General features: G+C 43.7%; 1 protein-coding gene across 6 annotated transcripts in view; it reads right to left on the bottom strand.

The window, feature by feature from the left end:
* Nucleotides 1-1,997: 1,997 nt before the first annotated feature.
* PEG3 (paternally expressed 3) overlaps nucleotides 1,998-19,609 on the bottom strand; it is a 50,620-nt gene continuing 33,008 nt past the window's right edge. For 4 of the 6 annotated variants that reach the window (XM_082709413.1, XM_082709414.1, XM_082709412.1 and 1 more), the window contains 7 exons: nucleotides 17,148-17,627; nucleotides 16,440-16,529; nucleotides 15,268-15,423; nucleotides 15,077-15,186; nucleotides 10,784-10,886; nucleotides 9,892-9,984; nucleotides 1,998-9,716 (listed from right to left, as the gene is read on the bottom strand). In XM_082709413.1, coding sequence (XP_082565539.1) covers nucleotides 5,515-9,716; nucleotides 9,892-9,984; nucleotides 10,784-10,886; nucleotides 15,077-15,186; nucleotides 15,268-15,423; nucleotides 16,440-16,529; nucleotides 17,148-17,541 — 5,148 coding nt within the window. In that variant the 5' untranslated portion in view covers nucleotides 17,542-17,627 and the 3' untranslated portion in view covers nucleotides 1,998-5,514. The remainder of the gene's footprint in view (nucleotides 9,717-9,891; nucleotides 9,985-10,783; nucleotides 10,887-15,076; nucleotides 15,187-15,267; nucleotides 15,424-16,439; nucleotides 16,530-17,147; nucleotides 17,628-19,609) is intronic. The other 2 variants (XM_082709416.1, XM_082709415.1) reach the window with 1 other exon arrangement.

The raw sequence follows: 19,609 nt of genomic DNA, 5'->3' as shown, positions 1-19,609 counted from the left end.
CAAGGCCCAAATTTGAATTCAAAGTATCTCATATTTCCCTCATGTTTATTATCTTCAACCCACTCTCTGGTATGAACTTCTCTATCAGTTAGGGCTCTTTTGGGTTGCAAATAACAAACATTGGCCAAGTAAAGCAAATAATGAGTAGATTGGGAGGGTACTGGGTAGCCCAGAAAATCAAAGGAAAAACTAGAGTTCTCAAGAAGGACAGTTACCAGAATAGCTCTATCCGTGCAGAAACAAATGAGTCAGTGCTACCACTGGAATGAAGCATGTTGTGTCCTTCTGCTCAGGGAGCCCAATAGGCACCAGGCTTAGCCTTTAGTTGAGGTAGGGGCAGGGCACTATGGAGTAGTCTCCAGAAAGAGGAAGAGTTTTTTGCTTGGTGAAAAGGGCAAAAACTGCCTCAATAACAAAGCTGCCTTATGTGAAAGGAAGGTTAAAGATACAGAAGTTCTTAGGAAACCCAAAAGGGGGCAGTTCAGCCAGAATCCACAAGGTACTGGGGTGAGTGAGGCACCAGGAGCCAAGCTTCCCTTCAGTTATATGGCCTAATTCCAGACTCGTTTGTTCATCAGCACACCCAGCCCCCAACCTGTGAGCTCTCAGGTAGCCCTTAGTCTGAGTCTGACTACACACTGGGAGCCAAAGGGCACCTATCAGCTGAGACCAGGGAGGAGTCAAATATCATGGAATAAATGTGGGGCTGGAGCATGGTTACTGCTACAACAGAAACACAGTGGAGGAATTCTGGAAGTGTGAAAGTGCTGGTCAGGCAACCCCAGATAACCTTCACTGAATTTCTTTTCTCTACTTCCTTTTGTAATATAAACTTCAGGAAATCAGTCTTAAGAGAACTGACCCTCTCACCCTGACCTATGCTGATTACCCCTCACCACAGAGGGGCCATCAAAGCTGTGACTGAGGAGTCAGAGTTCACAAGAGATAACCATAGTGTGGTGGGCTTTCATTTTAATATAAATAAGCTAATTTCTAATAAAATGAAAGAACCCAGGACTCTGCCACTGTCAAATTCCAGAGTAGTTAGAATTAAATGAAAATCACATTTTTATATCCTGAAGAGTAGAATCCAATCATGTGACATGCAGATTAGAAGGAGTCAAGTATATAAGCACCTCCTTTGTGTCATGGAGTCAAGGACACAGCAATTTCAAACTGGCTAAGATGCAAACCACAGTCCTAACCAACAGGGATCCAGCTAGCAACCTGGCCAAAAATCTCTGATCATAACAGAATTACAGGCATGTTTAAAAATTACCTCCCAATTTACCTGGGATGGTAACCCACCAAATTGCATGAGATCCTTGGGTGGTAAAATCAGGTTAAAATAAGGGAAATGACTCCCCTGAAGACTTTTAACTTCAAGGAAGAATTAGGAATAGACACTTTAAAGAGATTCTAGGGGACCCGGATGGCTCAGTCAGTTAAGCGTCTGCTTTCTGCTCAGGTCATGATCTCCAGGTCCTGGTATTGAGTCCCACATGGCGCTCCCTGCTCAGCAGGGGGCCTGCTTCTTCCTCCCTCTGCCTATGCCTGCTGCTCCCTCTGCTTGTGCTGTCAAATAAAATCTTAAATAATGATAATAATAATAATAAAGAGATTCTAAACCATAGTACTAACATTTTTATGTTAAGGCATTACTCGTTTGTAGTTTTGCTTGAAAGAATCTCATATTTGAGATTAAAAATTAAAATGCTGACTCAAGTTGAGTGAAATATACTTGTGTTTATTAGCAAAGTTTAAAAACACTACTGGAATATACAGAAGTGCAGTTAAAAATGAAGAATCCTGTAGCATTTAAATATCTCTTAGAAGGAATTATTGAAATAAACACTTAAAAATGTAGTAAGACTTGTAAGCCAAACTTAAAGGCCTAAGGAGAAACTAAGTTTTTGGATTTATAGTTGTAACAAAAAACTACACTTACCAACCCCAAACACTTAGAATGGACAAAAGAAGAGACACTGACAAATACCTTCTTTTTAACTTTATTTTTATTGTTGACACTATTACAGATAGATAGAACAACCACAACCATATTATCAAACCAAAAACCTGTGCACAGAAACAAGATGAAGAAAATATATCAAGATGTTAACCACAGTCTTTGGATGGTGAAAATATGGGTGAGTTTCTCTTCTACATTTCTGTAACTTCAAAGTTTCTATAATGAACACATACAGTGTTTATAATGGAAATATATGTGATAAAGGTGGATTACCAAAACACTATGATAAAGACCATTCGAAGAAACCAAGACAAAATATTTAACCATAATCCCACAACCACATAACTATTTAAATGTCTTCCATATTTCTTCCCATCTTTTACTCTATGTATACTTATCATTAACACCCTAATTATAGATTGGTGCACAGATCAAGATGTTAACAGCAATTGTTGCTGGGTGTTGGGAATATGGGTCAATTTCTTTTCTTCTAGTTTACTGAATTTTCCAAAGGTTGCTATGAGTATGTATTATATTTGTAATGGAGAAATACATACATAAGATTTAATACCAAAACACCAAAGGTCATTCAAGGAATTTGAGACAATATATTTAACCATAATCCCACAATGACAACACTATTTTAATTATTTTCCATATATTTTTTTCATTTTAGACTTTATGCATACATATTTAACACTGTTATAATCACAAGCGTGTGCACTAAAACAAGATGGAGGAAATAGATCAAGATGTTAACAGTAGTTGTTGTGTGTTGGGAATATGGGTGACTTTTTTCTCTTTTCTAATTTAGTGTATTTTCCAATATTTTCTCTGGGTATGTATTATGCTTGTAATGTAAACAATCATAATAAACTTTGTTATCAGAACACTATTATAAGGAACATTTGAAGACATTAAGATGAAAGTATTTAACCATAATTCCACAAAGATAACATAACAGCTATTTTGAATACACATTTGACACAGTTATAATCATAAACCTGTGCACAGAAACAAGAATAAACAAGATGTTGAAGAGTATATCTGTCTTTGGATGGTTGGAATATGGATTTTTTTCCTCTACTTTTCTGTATTTTCCAAGTGTCTGATAATGAGTTCAAATTATGTTCACAATGGAAACATGATTATAAACTTTTTAGTAACACTACAGTAAAGAACATTCAAAGAATTTAAGAAAATAATGCTCAACTATAAGCCTACAACAAGAACAACACAATAGCTTTTGACTATAAGCATACATTTTTAATCAGTTATAACTGTAGTATAAATATAGTTCTGTGTCCTGCTTTTTCCACTCAATATTCCGTAAATATACTTCCACATTGCTACATAACTCTTCATGATTATCATTTTTAAACAACTGCATGACAGTCCATGGATACCTTCTTGTAATCATTTTCCTACTGTTTGGCATTTATGTTGTTCCTAATTTTTCACTAACATAAGGTTGGAATGGGCACCCTGAAGTCTGGCAAGTTGTTTAATACTGCCAACAGTGATAAATCCAAATTCACCCCAATAACATCAATGCTGGTTCCCATCTAACGGGTCCTCCTGTTTTGTGGGGCCTCAATGCTCCTTGGATGTCCATTCCAACCTCAGGTCTTTCCATGCAGCTGGCCCTCACCTACATTGAAAAGGCCCCTTCTTAACTGCCCAGGACATCCTGCTCAATTCATTCCCACAAACCTGGCCTTCTAAGCCTTGCTTTCCATGTTTCCTTCTGTCTGCTTCCTTACCCTCCTAGATCTGGTGATGTATTAGGACTCCCTTCTTTGGCTTCCTCATTTCTGCTTCATGCTTTCAACAATACAACCTCCCTCGACTTTGGCATTCCCTGCAGCTCTGACATACACTCTCTGAGCCCCAACCCTGCAGATCCAGGAGAGTGAGATTTAGACGCATTCCCCCAGCAGGTGTATTAATTTTGCTTGCTCAAATTATCTGCTGTTATCTTTTGCTCACTTAATCTACAGATCCACTAAGTTTTTTTTTTTTTAATTTTTTTTCCCAGCCAACTCAAAGCCAAAAAATTTAATAGTTATTATGCAAGGGGAGGGGAAGCAAAAGAGCACAGGTGGTCCACAGAACAGGACACAGAAAACCTCAAGCTATAAGGTCAATTTGTGATTAAGTGGAAAACTGAGGTGATCAGACGAATGGGACACTAAATGGATAGCTCAGAAATACTTAGAAGGGCTGAAAGAGGGAGGAACAAATGTTAAGGAAAGAAATTAAGGCTGCTGGGGAACCTGAGTCCATGTTAAGCTTAAGTTGACTGTAAAGAAAGCTTTTTTAAATTTTTTTTTTATTTTTTTTAAATTTTTAAAATGCAAGTTAGACATGGGTGGAGGGTCGGACAGGGGAAGACGAGAATTAAGCGATAGAAAGCTCTAAGGATACTAGCTCCTGGGCATCCAGGGGGCAAACTGACTTGTGGCCATATAATACTAATGAAGCCACGCTGCTACTTGTCACTTAAGGCAGGAAGCGCACAAAGGAAGTGATGGAAATTGCAAGCCTGCGCCCTTATTTACAACATGAAAGCCTCTCCCTCTGGTTTTCAATCATCAGTAGGCACTACTGTGATCTAGTGATGGTTGCAACCCACTCTTCAAAGGCAAAAGCATAAGACTTATAGGGAAAAGCTTCAGCTTTTAAAAATTCACTATCAAATACACAAGTTGGTTAAAAAAAACAAAAACAAAAACTTTGCATGAGAATCACTGCAAGGTACAATGTGGCAACCAACTACTTTGGGTCACAGAAAGCCAATCCACATATTGTAAAGGCTTACACAGTATTAGGTTCCAAAGTGTTGGTGTAGACAAAAAGGCTGAAAAGGAAGTTCCAAGTACTTCTCTTTTCAAACAGCAAAGAATAAAAGACATTTTACTTTTCATGCTTACACTTTTACAGGAATACTTAAGGGTAAGGAACAATACACAATTACTCAAAACGATACTGATGGGGTTCAAATAATGCACAATAAGTCTTTCTCAGAATCTAAGATACTTAGAAATATATTCTAATTTGTTGCTCTCTTCCTCCTCCAAAAAAAAAAAAAAAAATCAGAGTACCAGGTAAGGTACCTCTGCACAGTAAACTGTATTATCATATTAAATCCAAATATATGTAATTACTGCTTTTGCTACCATATGCTATTTTATATACATCGCAGGGGATATTATATATAGGTTACAGAAGTGTCATTTACATTTGACTGGGGCAATTTCTGTAATCTCAAAAACTTTTAAAATTTTCCCTCCAATAGATTACTCAGATGAAAGGTATGTGCTATAGCTTTCCCACATACATTCAGCGATGTGTGATGGGGGAGAGCTAAAACCAAAGAAGTTTCCACTTCGTTCTCTTTAGTCTGAGTTGTCTAATACTACAAGTCAGGTGTGTACATGCCGGGGTAAGTTTCCTTCTGACGCTATTATAGATTGGTTTTAAGTCTCCGGTTTAGTGGTGGTCAAGTTCTAATTGAAGATTTTCTAAACTTTATACTTGTGTTCTCAGCCAGTATGAGTATTCTGGTGTCTAGCAAGGGACAGGCGATCACTGAAAAGCTGCCCACAGACATCACATTTGAAGTACTTGTCATCGGCCCTATCGTTGTCACTAGTGCTGGTGCTGGCATGTTCAGTGTAGCGTGAGCTTTCCCCATAGACACTTCCAGGCTCAAATATTATCACCCTGGCATGGGTTTTCAGGTGCTCACCATAGGCTGAGTTGGAGGTGAAGGTTTCTCCGCACTCCCTACAGTCATAGTATGGCTCTTCAACCTGAATCTCCTGATCATCACCTTCTTCTTCAGGGTCTTCGATCCCTGCCCCATCTGGCTCGTCAGCATCTCCCTCTGGCTCTTCAGCCTTTCCCTCCGGCTCCTCAGCTCTTTCTTCTGGGTCTTCAATCCCTGCACCATCTGGCTCATCAGCATCTCCATTGGGCTGTTCAGCCTCTCCATTGGGCTGTTCGGCCTCCCCATTTGGCTCCGCAGCCTCCCCATCTGGCCCTTCGGCCTCTCCATTGGGCTCAGCGGCCTCTACGTTAGGCTCAGCAGCCTCCACCTCTGGTTCAACAGCCTCCACCTCTGGCTCAGCAGCTTCTACATTTGATCCCTGGATCCGCAGAACTTCTCGTGGAACAAGGACATTGGCTTCCACCTCCTGGGCTCCTTCTTCTTCTTCCTCTTCAAGATGAAGCTTCTGATGTTTTGTGAGAACTGTGTTGTGAATGAAGGACTTCCCACAGTCCTTGCATTCATAGAATGGTGAATCTCTCTTAGGGGGCTCAGTGAGAAATGAGGTATGAACAAAGGAGGCCCCATAATCATAGGGCTCATCTTTCTCGTGAACTCTCATGTGCTCCGTAAGGTCTGACTGATTGAGGAAGGATTCTCCGCATGTTTTACATTCATAGTGTTTCTCTTCCGTCTGACTTCTCTGAAACTCAGTAAGGGCCAAGCCTGGACTGACTGCATCTTCACTTCTCTGGTCCTGCTCCGGTAAATCCTCACCAGTGTGAATTCTCATATGTTCACTAAGGACAGAGCCATGAATGAAGTCTTGTCCACACACGTGGCACTGAAGGGATGTTCCTGCAGGAGGATTCTTCTGTGGGGCACGAGGCCTCCGTGGGTTAATGACCAAGGGTTGCATAAAAGGTTCCTCATACCTTCTATGGCCAAAGAATTGATCTTGCTCATGGATTTTCTGATGCTCAAAAAGGAAAGAGCTGTGAACAAAAGATTCCCCACAGGCAGGGCATTCGTAGAGCTGCTCCCCAATATAATCTTTCTGATATTCGCTGACAGAATGGGTATGGATTACAGAATGTGTGTACTCACGACTATCAATGAGATACTCTCTGCCATGAACCTTCTGATGATCCTTCAGGTCTGCACGGTCTGCAAAACCCAGCCCACAGTCCTTACATCCATAGATTGAGTCTTCAGTCTCATCCTGCTCGTCCTGCTCATCTGGGTCATCCTGCCGAGGGTCATCAGGCTGAGACTCTACCTGCCGAGGCCCATCAAGGCCTATGCCCTGAATAACAGAGTTTCCAAAGAGCTTCCGGCCATGGAATTCTTCTCGGGCATAGATTTTCTGATGTGCCCCAAGCTCTTCAATGGTGGCGAAGCAGTCCCCACACTCCTTACATTTGTTGCGCACCTGCTGTTCAGCGTAACTCGTCTGTGCTTGCTCTTCAGTGTAACTCAGTGATGCTGGCTGTTTAATAAAACTCAGTGGTGCTGGTTCTTTAAGGAAACTCAGCGCTGCTGGGTCTTTAATGAAACTCAGCGGTGCTGGTTCTTTGATGAAACTCAGTGGTGCCATTTGTTTAATGTAACTCATCCTCATGGGGTTTTCAGGGTAACTTATCTGCACTGGGTGTGCAATGTAATTTGTCGGCCCTATTTGTTTAGGGTAACTCACCGGCGCTGGGGGTTTCGTGGAATTTGCTGGTGCTGGGGGTTTAGCGTAATTTGTCTGCGCTGGTTGTTCAGAGTATCTCGCCTGCCCCGGGTGTTCAGCGTATCTCGCCTGCCCCGGGTGTTCAGCGTAACTTGTCTGCGCTTGTTCAGCATAACTTGTCTGAGGGTCAGTAGAAGCTAAGCTGCGAATTACAGATCGTTCATAGTTTTTACTTCCAGAGGGCTTCTTTCTATCATGAATCTTTTGATGCTCGGTGAGGTCGGAACTACGAACAAAGGATTCTCCACACACTGGACATTCATAGAATCTCTCTCTAGGGCGAAATGTATGAGGTTCACCAAAACGTAGGGAGTGAATTACAGAGGTCTCATGGTTCCTACGCTCAATGTTTTTTTTTTTAGCACGAGCCTTCTGATGTTCGCGGACATTGGAGCTGGGAACAGACGACTCACTGGACCCCTGACTAGTCAGACTTCTCAGAGGTTCGATACGGGACACACTTTGTATAACAGAGTCCTTGTAGTTGTTACTCTTAGCACCTTCATAAGGGTTCTCTCTGGCAGGAGTTTTCTGTTGCTTATCACGAGGGTCGGAAATGTGAGTGGAGGATTCTCCCTTCTCATCACATTCAACAACTTCATTTCCGTTGCAATTTTTGGGAGGTCTGAAAGAAGCTAAGCTATGGATAACAGATCTTTCATATTTCTTTCCTTCGGAATTCTCTCCAGCATGGACCTTCTGATGTTCAGTAACACCTGAGCTCTGGGTAGACTCTGCAATCACTTGTGGTTTACTGGGCCCCACTGCACTGTTACTTTTCTGAGCTTTAGCAAAGGCTACACTATGAATAACAGACCTCTCATATGGTTTTCTCTCACAGGCATTTTCTTTAGCAGGAATCTTCTGGCCATCATCAGGGTTAGAGCTGATGGTGAACGCTTTCTCATCCTCCTCGCTTTCAGGTGGTCTTGTTATAGTATGACTCTTCTGAGATTCAGTGAAGGGCACGCTATGAATGACAGACTTCTCGTACCCTCTGCCTTCATAGAGGTTCTTTCGAGAATGAATTTTCTGATGCTCACCGAGGTCTGAGCTTTGCCTAAAGGCATCCCCACCATCTTTAAAGTCATAGAGCTTCTCTTTGGAGTAAGATTTCTGACGCCTTTTAAGGGACTGACCAGGAATAAAGGTTTCCTCACATACTTTACCCTTATTTTCAAATAAGTTTCCTCTAGTATGGATCTTCTGATGTTCTTTCAGGGATGAGCTATGATGGAAAGTCTCCCCGCACACCTTACATTCATACATTTTCTCTTTACCATACATTTTCGGAACCTCATTAAGGGGTGGGCTAGGTTTAAAGGCTTCCCCACGCTCATTATCTTTGTCATCTTTACCATGGGTTTTCTGGTGTTCGATCAGGGCAGAACTATGAAGGAAGGTTTCCTTACATACCTTACATTCATAAAATTTATCCTTTCCGTATATTTTCTGAAGTTCACTGAAGGTTGGGCTAGGCATGAAGGGCTCCTCGTACTCTTCATCATTACATTCTGCAAGATGCTCTTGAGCATGAATTTTCCGGTGTTCGGCAAGGGCTGCACTCTTATTGAAGGTTTCCCCACACTCCTTACATTCGAAGCGTTTCCCCCCAGCCTGGCTTTTCTGAACCTCACTGACAGCCACACTGTGAATAAACGATTCGCCATACTCATAGAGATTCTCTCTAGTATGCATGATCTGATGTTCGACGAATTCTGAAATCACACTGAAAGATCTCCCACACTCATCACACACATAGGACATTGCCCCAAAATCAAGTGGGTGCGACTCAGTGAAGGAAGGGGCACTAAGACTGCTCATGCTCATGGCTTTCCTCATTTCACTACATTCAAAAGGTCTCTTCCTTGCACAGCCTTTCTGCTCATGAACAGAGCCCTTCCCATCTGTGTCAAAGTGATAGCGCCTTTTTCTTTCAAGAACTCTCTTTTTGGAAACAAGACTTGAGTTACAATTATAGCTTCCCCCAAAAGCATTCCCTTCATAGCCCCTCTCCTGAATCACCGACTCCCTCTTGTTGAATGAAGCTTCTTTCCAATCATTGTCTGGCCTTCTGGGGAACCTCTGTGACCGATCATTAGAGTCCCTGGCCCTTCCCGATTTGGAGTTTCGTGAAACATCCTTGATGAATTTTTCCATTATCACCCCGTGGGAAGATTCATCTTCACAAATTCCCCGCCGATGGGTTGACCTTTTGGTTTCAGGCATGGTTTTCAGACCTGAAAAGAAACCCCAAATGTAAATACTCCCTAGTCCCTGTACATGTGCAAAGTAACAGTGGGCCTTCTGAGATGATGGTGTGAATACAAAATGTAAGAGATTTACCAGTGTGTAGGTACAGCTCCCATCTCACTACCTAAAGTGGCCACTAGCTGGGATCTGCCTAGTGCTTACCTCGACTGGTGCTCGGGTAGGCACTTCTCTTTGACCTCGATGAATGGCCTTGTGTCATATGGGAATGACCATCGTCTTCGGCAAGCTGAACCCCTGTTCACAAGAATAATATGAGTTATGGCTTATATAGCTGCAATCAGGTTGGGTACAAGACTCAACACAAAATAGTGCCTACCTTCCTACAAACCACTAAAGGAGGTAGCTCATATCCAACTCCGTGAACAGTCCTTGTCTCTGAACAGTCCTATGTGCAGTCCCACATCCTCACTGTCCACCTCTCAGTCCATTCTAGCCTGCATTTTAATTAATTCTCCCAACTCCACCTAGAAATCTTAGAGACAATCCCATGTCCTTAAATCCAATGCATCCTTTTTAGTAACCTTTTCATAACCTTTTAAATCCCCACACCCTCTTTTTCATTGGCCTCCATGGTTCTCTTCTTCCTTGACTCTTTTCTCTAGCTGTTCTCTGAACTCCACTGCCTCGCACAGCTCTCTCCCCAGCATCAGACCTGCATAGCCAAGTGCCCGCTATGACTGGAGCTAGAGGACTTCAAGGACAGTCCAAACGGGAACTCGGGATCCCATTTTACTTTTGTATTTAAAAATCTTCACTGCCACCTCTCTAGAAAAAAGTGCCAACTCTTGTGGCAAGAGACATCACCCCATTCTCTTCTACCTTGTACAATACACTCTTTACCCAAAGCCAGAATGATTTCTCAAAAACATAAATCTCATCATTTACTTCTCTCCTTGAAATATTCAAAGCCTTCTTATTGCCCTTAAAGTCCAAATATATTAACATCAATTCTAATATCCTGCAGCTTTAAGAATAAGGTGACAAAAAGCTTCAATGACTAGGTCTGGAGTAACTGACAGAAGCACCTGCTTACCCAGGGAGAGCAGCTTCCTATAGTTCTCCATGTTGTCCTGAATTGGGTTCTGAGGCTTCCTGTCCTCAGTCAGGTTCACAACGTCCTGGTATGACACTGCATCCTAAAATACCAAACACAGACCTCTCAATGGAGTTTTTCCACAGGCATCCAAGAGAGAATTCTGGCAACATGGGTGCTACACATACAAAGATATGTAGAAAGTGCTTACAGTGTTTGGGGTTCTGAGTGATCCCAGGCAAGTTTTACTACGGACCTACTTTGTACCTACCTTGGCGCTATACTCTGAGGAAGATCCAAAAGACGTATGACACATATTCCTTGCCCTCATGCAGCTTATAATTTGGTTGGAGAGAAAAGACTCATGAAACAATTAGAGAACAATTAACAATAAAGTGGGGTACAGATAATCAGTGTTAAATAGCTTTGGTAGAAGGACAGCTCAGGATTTTGTAGGACTTGGGTGGAACCTTAAGTGGTTAAGACTCCAAACACAGAGAAAAGGGACTGGTGGGAGAGCTTCAACAGGCCAAACATCAGTTATGTGTGGCATATGCAAGGACAGAAGGAAAACATGTTTCAGCAGACAACTAGTCAGCAACTGTGACTTAAGACTCCCTCCAAGGTCTCACTGTGTCCTATGCTCACCTTCACTGTACAACACGGATACTTGGTGGGCTCTTCTAGGTGTGGACAAGTTCCAAATAACCCAGATATAACTTTAAGTACTGAATGCCTTCATTTTATAGCTGCCTCTTCCACTGTAACAGCTATGCCTCTAAAAGTAATTTTTAAATTCTTCTACTCAGAAGAATTTTCTATGCGGGATCTTACAGGATCTTTCCTTACTGCTGCACCAGAATGTCAATGGTCTCACGGAAGTGTGGTCCCAGGGAGTACGGCACCATGGCCTAGAGACAGACTTAAGGATGGACACAGCACCATGGAAAACCTGCAGGTTTTAGAGCCAGAGAAAACTCGAGGGTCAAAGGAGAACTGTACCATTTATGAGCCATGCAACGTTGGGAAAAGAAATCTCTCTGAGCCTCAGGTTCTTCGTCTGTAAAATGGAGAGTTAGGCCCAACCTGCCGTGCAATATTGTGGGTGATGATTTTCTGCAATGTGATGTGTTGTTTAAACACCAAGAAAAACTACATAAAGAAAATGTACACCACCAAATTACTATATAAAGATATTTTGGTATTAAATTTATTAATTTCTCTGGGAAGTGGCATTATAGCCATGTGAAATGTAGCAAAAAAAAAAAAAGTGCATTCACAATTAGGTGTATCTCCTATGAAGAAAGATAATAAGCACACACACTACGAGTTAAGAGGAAAGCCTCATTTATGCACCTGCCAACATCCAGTGATACAAAGCAAAAACCACAACCAAAACTAAGCAGAGTTCAAAACTGAAATCCTTTCTAGGTCCAGGCTGAGAATTCCTAGAATAATGAACAAGCAACATAGCTCAGGAGGCACTGCAAACTGGGTACAACTGCCACCCCAGAAAGCTGACTTTCATTGTTTTTGCTGGGTGCCAATCTCCTGCCCAACAGCAAGTTCAAGAGCAAAAACCATGCTATGCTTATGTCTGTGACAGTGCATCCTAAGTCCCAGCACCAGTTTATTATACTACAAAGGAAAGTGTGGGTGGGAACAGATGCATTTCTGGTGAGAGAAAGGGAACCAGGGCTCTTAACTTGGGGGATTAGCAGAGAAACAGATGCAGTTAAGAACTTGGGGAGCACAGGGAAGTCAGAAGGGTCACCACCCCTGGTGTTGACAGACACCCCCAAGGACAATGGCAAAAAGCAATGGCTGTTTTTCATATTCTTCTCTCCATTTGATTGAGTAAAATAAATACATGTTAAATTTTTAACTACATTGTTCCTATGAAAGAAAAATGGTGCTCTGATTTAAAGTGAAGTTATAATCTATGTAACAGGGCTTCTCTAAAGCAGTCGCTGGCATTAGATGCCACCAAAATGGCATCCTAAATTTGCACAAGCAGCAATCAAACTCCACTCAAATGGGCACCGCCCAGAGGGCAGCGTGGCACCACTTCACTTTCATGGCAGGACCCACACGCCAAGTGATTCAGAGATTTACACACAGTGTTAAAAGAGGGTGAGGATTTTCTATTGTGTATACCCTCACAATATAATTTACATCTGCTGCAGCTGCTACTCCTACCACACTGAGTTAGCAGCAATCAGTGGGTTCTAGACATTTAAGAAGACACAGACATGCAGTTCTTCTCTGAGTCAAGGAAGGGCATTTTTGTTTTTTTAAAAGTAGGCTCCACACCCAGCATGGAGGCTGACTTGGGGACTGAACTTAAGACCCTGAGACAAGACCTGAGCTGAAATCAAGAGCTGGGATGCTTAACCAACTGTGCCATCCAGGCGCCCCTCAAGGAAGGGCATTTAAAAAGCAAAATAAGACAAAAGTCAATTACCAATCTCCCATCATCTTCGTCTCATAAGAGTACTCTAACACTCCCAAAATAAGGACACTTGCATTTCTCATTTCCCCACATATCAGTGAAAACTTAGTGACCATCTGGCATAGCAGTGCTCGGGAGCCACTGATCTTCACTGCAGACCAGCTTCATGGGTGGAAAATGCCTATCAATGAGACTTTTTTTTTTTTCCGAAATCAAATTTAAGAAAGAGTCTATGATTTAGTATTCTTATCTAGGTTCCTAAAATTTTGGTTACTTTGGTTTCTTCAAATAAAGCATCAAAATTGGTGAAAAACTAAGTGTGTCACAAACTTAGATTGTTTCCCTGACACAAGGGCTGGAGGGCCTGAGTCACCTCTGACCCCATCTACCTTCTTCCACATCCTTCTGCTGCTGCAAGAGCTCTGCTTTCAATAACCAGACACTACCCATCCTCCCTTCTCATACACACCTGTGGATCCTTGCTTGCCTGGGACAGAGGACAAATGACAGACCTCTCAGGGTAGGTCACAAATCCCTCATCAGCTGATCCCAACTCATAAGTCTCACTGGCACCATTACTAATATATCTCAGTGCACTGGCGATAGACCTGAGCTCTCCACCTGGCTACAGGACACCAGCAACCAGGCCTACCCAGGCTTCAGGATGTCTTGGGTCTCTTGTCCTCTGTGTTCTGGCTAACCTGCCCTTTGTTTGGTTCCTGCCTCAGGGCCTTTGCCTGGGATCTCCTGAACCCAACACTTCACCTAGTCAAGTGTTCCTGTCCTTCAGCTGCCAAATGTTACTGCCTTCAAAAGATCTCCTTTCAAATCCAAACCAAGACGTCCATGACAATTTCTTGTTGTAACTCCCAATTTTTCCTTAACAGCACCCTGTATAATTAACATATATGGTATTTTTATGGAAATTTATTTGTGGGATTATTGAATACCCTTCTCTGTTATAAGCCTCAAAGTTTCCAGGGCATCCAGGGACCCTAATTATCTCAGTCACTACTGCACTCCTTGACCTGAGGGAGGTCCTTAATAGTTAAGAGGAGATGCAGGCTCCTCACACTCAGCTACCCGCTTCTTCTCAAAGCCCTTTCAATGCTATGGCTGCCCTTGACGATGCCATGTTCTAAGTGACCCGTCTCCTTAAAGGTCAGCTCAAATCCCAAGTCCTTTTTCCCTTCACCAATTGCCCCAGCATACCGCCTCTTAAAATTACTGCCCATGCCAGGCATTCATGATAAGCACTTCATATACACACATGAATCGCACTCATTCCTCCCAGCAGCCCTGCTGAGCCAATCACCACATCCATCCTACAGATGAGGAAACTGAGGTTCAGCTTGCTTAAGTAAATGTTCCAAGGCTGCACACCCAACAGGTGGCAGAGCTGGGCTTCAAACCCAAAGCCCAGCTCTGGTTGGCTCCAGAGCCTCTGGCTCTCACTTGCCAGTCTGCTGTATGACCTGGCCACTTCCTTGGTTCCCCACAGTGGGCCGACCAGAAAGCTCTCCAGAACAGTTCTGCATCCCTGGCCCAACAGGAACAACAGTTCTGCATCCCTGGCCCAACATGACCAAAGCACGACTCAGATGCTGAGTGGAAAAGTATTTCCTCTGACTATGTGGATAAATGGGAAAATAGGCAGGAGTCGCCCCAGCCACTTGTCTCCTCTGGGGACGGGCCTGGGATCCTTGCAGGGAGTAATTACCCGCTCCCTACAGCCAGCTGGGACGCTAGGGAGCAGATGAACATACCCTCTTGGGAAAGAAAGGCATCTCTGCCATGAAAAGAAGATGGCCTTTCCAGAAAGAGAGGAAACCTAAGCATACCTGGGATCCTGACTCATAATCCATCACGGAGTCCCTACGTTTGCGCTCCCTTTCCATCGCGAAAGTTGTTTTCTCCATCAGAGGAAGGGAAAGATCCCGTTGAGGAAGTCCTGGGAAGAGAAAAGACATCATGAAGGACAAGGCCCAGTCTAACCCTGCACGCTCATCAGGACGTCAAGCAGGTGACTTACTGCTTCTGGGATTCCTGGTATACGGCCAGCGGTCTCGAGACTCCAGGTCTCTGCTTCTCCCTCTCCGTTCCCGCTCCCGGTCCCAGTCCAGCCCCCAGTCCCGATTCCGGTCCCGGTCCTGATCCCAGTCCTGGTCCCATTCCCGGTCCCGGTCACCTGAGAAAGCCAGACATTCCAGAAGTTAACAGAAATGTTCTGACACGTGTGTTCTCCCTTCATGTGCACACATACCACTTGGGAAAGGAACACTCTCCTTACTCCTCCCTTGATGAAAGGGATCCCACAATGAGGTTTCCAGACTCCTAAGCATGATCTGAGTTTTTCTTATTACCCTAGACCTGGAACACCATTTCTGGAGGCTTTGCTCAAGTGGGACATACTGTAAAGCAAGTTCCAAAGGTTGGTTTAGAGGTTAGTTCCCCTTCAAACACTTCTGTTGGTTTTCCAGTTCCTACATACTTAAGCCCACACTCAGGACAATAACTTGAGACTCTCTGCTGTTGGGCTTACCCCTGATTATGTTAATGGACACCTTACACTACTCCAAAGAAACAAAACACATGCCCTTCCCAAAAGCACTCTTGCTTTTAGAAAGTTCACTGAAGAACCTTTAACAGATAAAATAGCTTTTAGAAACAAAGTAGTAATGGACTTTGTCCCTCTTTGGTAGGGTGTGGGCATACCTTCAAATAGCCTGCTGCAAATTTCCAACAGCTTTAAATACTATCTTGAAAATTGTAGGGGTGCCTGGGCAGCTCAATTGGTTGAGCGACTGCCTCTGGCTCAGATCATGATCCCAGGATTCTGGGATCGAGCCCCAGGTCAGGCTCCCTGCTCACCCTCCCCTCACTCACTCTCAGATAACTGAATAAAATCTTAAAAAAAAAAAAAAGAAAAGAAAAGAAAGAAAGAAAATTGTATTTCATGCCACATACTGCTATCTGCTTTAATTTTAAAAAAAAAAAGTCTCACTATGTCATCAATTAATTTACTTTCCGCTCAGATCTTGAGTAGCAGCAGCTGCCCTGGGGAAGGCGCTGCTGTCTTCCCTGAAGACTTCATGCCCACCATGCACTTTTATACCATGCAGCAGGCTTGGTGGAGGGGAAGTTAGGCTGAAATCTGGAAGCATGCCGAATGCGGGGGGAGCATAATCGGACAGCGTTACTCACTGCAGAAAGAAGAGGCGGAGCGGGGCGGCGGGGACTCTGCTCCCTTCCGGCTCATGCTGTCTTCGCTGAGGAGGTCACTGCTGTTGTCGTCTGAGAGGACACCAGACACTGACTTAATGCTTTATCACCTCTTGCCTGTGTTCTCGAAATCACTCCCCCAAGTGGAGTCTGCTCTTGCCCCTATTGCACTAACCCCCAACCTCAACAGTTTGGATCAGGAGTGATCAGATCCTCTCATTCCTCAGCTTCCTACTGCTCCTGGGCTGGCAAGTGGCTGCAACTGCCCTCCCACCTCTCCTCTAAATAACAGCCACGACAACTTTCGGGGGGGAATACACCCTCTGTTTCACGAAAGGGACTGGACCAGGGTTGTGAAGCCCACGGAGGCTCACCAATTCCTCATGGAGGCCCTCAATGAAGTGTTGCTTTTCCTTCTCACATCACTTAGGGTGGTGGTTCTTAACCAGGGCATTCTACTCCCCAGGGGACATTTGTCAACATCATGTTGTAGTTGTCACAGCTAGGGAGGGAATGCAACTGGTATCCCGTGGGTAGAGAAGGGCCAGAGATGTCACTGTATGTCCTATAACAAGCCGGCCCCCCACGAAGAGAACGATCTAGCCTTGAACCCCAACAATGCTGAGGCTTCAAACCCCCAGGAGCTCACAGCTCCATGACGGCCTTCACCACGCTTCTACAAAGTCTCACCTCCTGGCTCATACATCCCCTTGTAATTTTCCAGCAGAGTAACTAGCTTCTCACAGTTCTCTGGCTTTTTTGCCCGCACCCAAGGCTTTATCTTTTCTGGAAGGATGGTCAAGTACTGCTCAAGGACCAAGAGCTCAATAATTTCCTCCTTGGTGCGAGTCTCCGGCTGCAGCCAATCAAGGCAGAGGTTTCGGAGTTTGAACAGCGTCTTCCGAGGCCCGACAAATTCCACGTAGAGGAAATTTCGAAACCTCTGATGAAAGAATTCAGGGTCAGTTGCACCTTCTCTTACGGTGGCATCCGGCTCCTTAGTCAAGTCACTGTCTAGCTCATACAGATCTGGGGCCCAAGACTTCTTGGGTTTGGTGGCAGACAAGTACTTTGGAGGCAGCATTTTTCTAAGTAAAATTTTCACTTGAGGAACCAAACATGAGTCAACAGGAAAGACGCAGCAGCCTGTGACAGTCAGTACTCAGGGACCTGTAGATCGTAAGGAAATATACACATGTCCCAAAGTTGAGGATCAGGCAGCAGAGCAGGGCTGCCCTACATGGTCAAGGGGACAGAGATGCATAAACCCACAACATACAGACACACACAGCACACAAAGTTGGCATCACAAAGGACTTACAAGCATGACCTCTGGGCACACCTGTTTGAGAGTTAGCTCTGCTACTAACCGGTTTTGTGACCGTGGGCAACCATTCAATGCCCTAGAGTCTGTCCCCTTATCTACACAAGGGGAAAAATGCCCTCAACCCTTTTAAAACTGAGATTAAATAAGTTAGTATTTCTAAAGGCCTAACTACCCAATGTCCACACATGGGAAATGCTCAAGGTGCTAGCCATTACTGAAACTGGAGGTCAATTTTTTCTTCAGCAAAAATGGAAAAGGGAATATAGGGAATGATGGCCAAGCCTGCCATTTCTGATTATTTCTGAACATCTCCATCAATGCCGAAGGTTCTACTGGCCAGAGTGGCAGAGTTTGCTGATATACTTAGGACCCCTTCCCTCAGCACTGCACACCTTTCTGATGAGTGCCTGTCCCAAAACCCAGCCTCAAGGCTCTGCTAACACCACATCCTCAGGTATGTTTCCTGAGCTGCACTTGATCTTTTTTTTTTTTTTAAGATTTTATTTATTTGACAGAGATCACAAGTAGGCAGAGAGGCAGACAGAGGGGCTGCGGGGGGGCGGGGGGGAGCAGGCCCCCCGCCGAGCAGAGAGCCTGATGTGGGGCTTGCTCCCAGGACCCGAGATCATGACTGAGCCGAAGGCAGAGGCTCAACCCACTGAGCCAGCCAGGCACCCCTGCTGTACTTCATCTTTTAAGTGTTGCAAGTACTCATCACATTTATTTTTAAATACTGGAATTAACATGCTCCTCTCCCCACAGCAAACTATAAACTCTATTAAATGGATTAGAGATTAACTTTTCTATCCCCATGTCCTCTAGTGCCAGCGTAACACAAAGTCAGGTGTTAACAGTGCAATAACGCTATAAAAAATAACATACATAGACCCATCCTAGAATTGATTTTAGACACAGGCAAGTATTACTATGTGCCTGCAGAAGCATGGAGAAGTTTCCAGGGATAGAGAACATTCTAGGTTAACCTCTAGGCCACTGCTTCTAAAAGAGCATTCTGGTGTGTCACCCTCCTCACCTGCCAACTGTTCTACCAGCCCCTTCTCCGTATCTCCAGACAACTGGGTGGGAAGCCCTGGTGGGTATATGGGAAGCCTCTGTCCTGCCTAGTACACTGGAGGGAAATTAAACACAATAGTGGTGAAACCAAGGTGATAAACGTATGTTATTCACATGAATAGTAAGAATATGATGCAGTGGCCGTCAGGCTTCCTATTACACATTCTTCTGCCTTGATCAATCTTGCCAAAGTTTGTCATGAAAGAACCAGCTTTGATAATCCTCTGTATGGTTTCATTTATTCCCCTAGTTCTTTATTTTTCTTTTATTATCTGCCCCCTCTTTTTAGAAAAACGCTTTAGATAGAGTAAAAACGCTGATATTTATCTTTTTTCTAATGTAACCAATTAAGGCTATACATGTCTCCCTGTAGACAGCCACAAATGGTACAAGGAAGCAGGCACTATAGAAACAAAATCTAGCTTTGGGTGGGTCAATTAACTCACCCGACCATTCTGTATTTCTGGCTTTACTTCCAGAGAAGAACAAAATCATATGCAGCAAAAATTCTCTGCTTTTTTGGTTTTGTTTTGTTTTTGTTTTAAAAGGAAACCAAGTATGTTTAAAATTAAGGTTTTATTTTTTAATGTCTAAAGAGAAAACGAGGTGTTTCCTTTATTATTTGGGAATAAATGTAGCAAACTCTGCCACGTTAGGTTCCCCTGGCAGTGATGGGCTTGCATGCTACTCATGCACAAACTGCCCTCCCATGCCCTCTCCCACCACTATCTCCGGGAGTACCAAGCCTCAC

The sequence above is a fragment of the Mustela nivalis genome (assembly GCF_964662115.1).
Source record: "Mustela nivalis genome assembly, chromosome: 18".
Classification (NCBI taxonomy): domain Eukaryota; kingdom Metazoa; phylum Chordata; class Mammalia; order Carnivora; family Mustelidae; genus Mustela; species Mustela nivalis.
The sequence above is the reverse complement of the archived record's forward strand: the minus strand, read 5'-3'. Positions and strand labels throughout refer to the sequence as shown.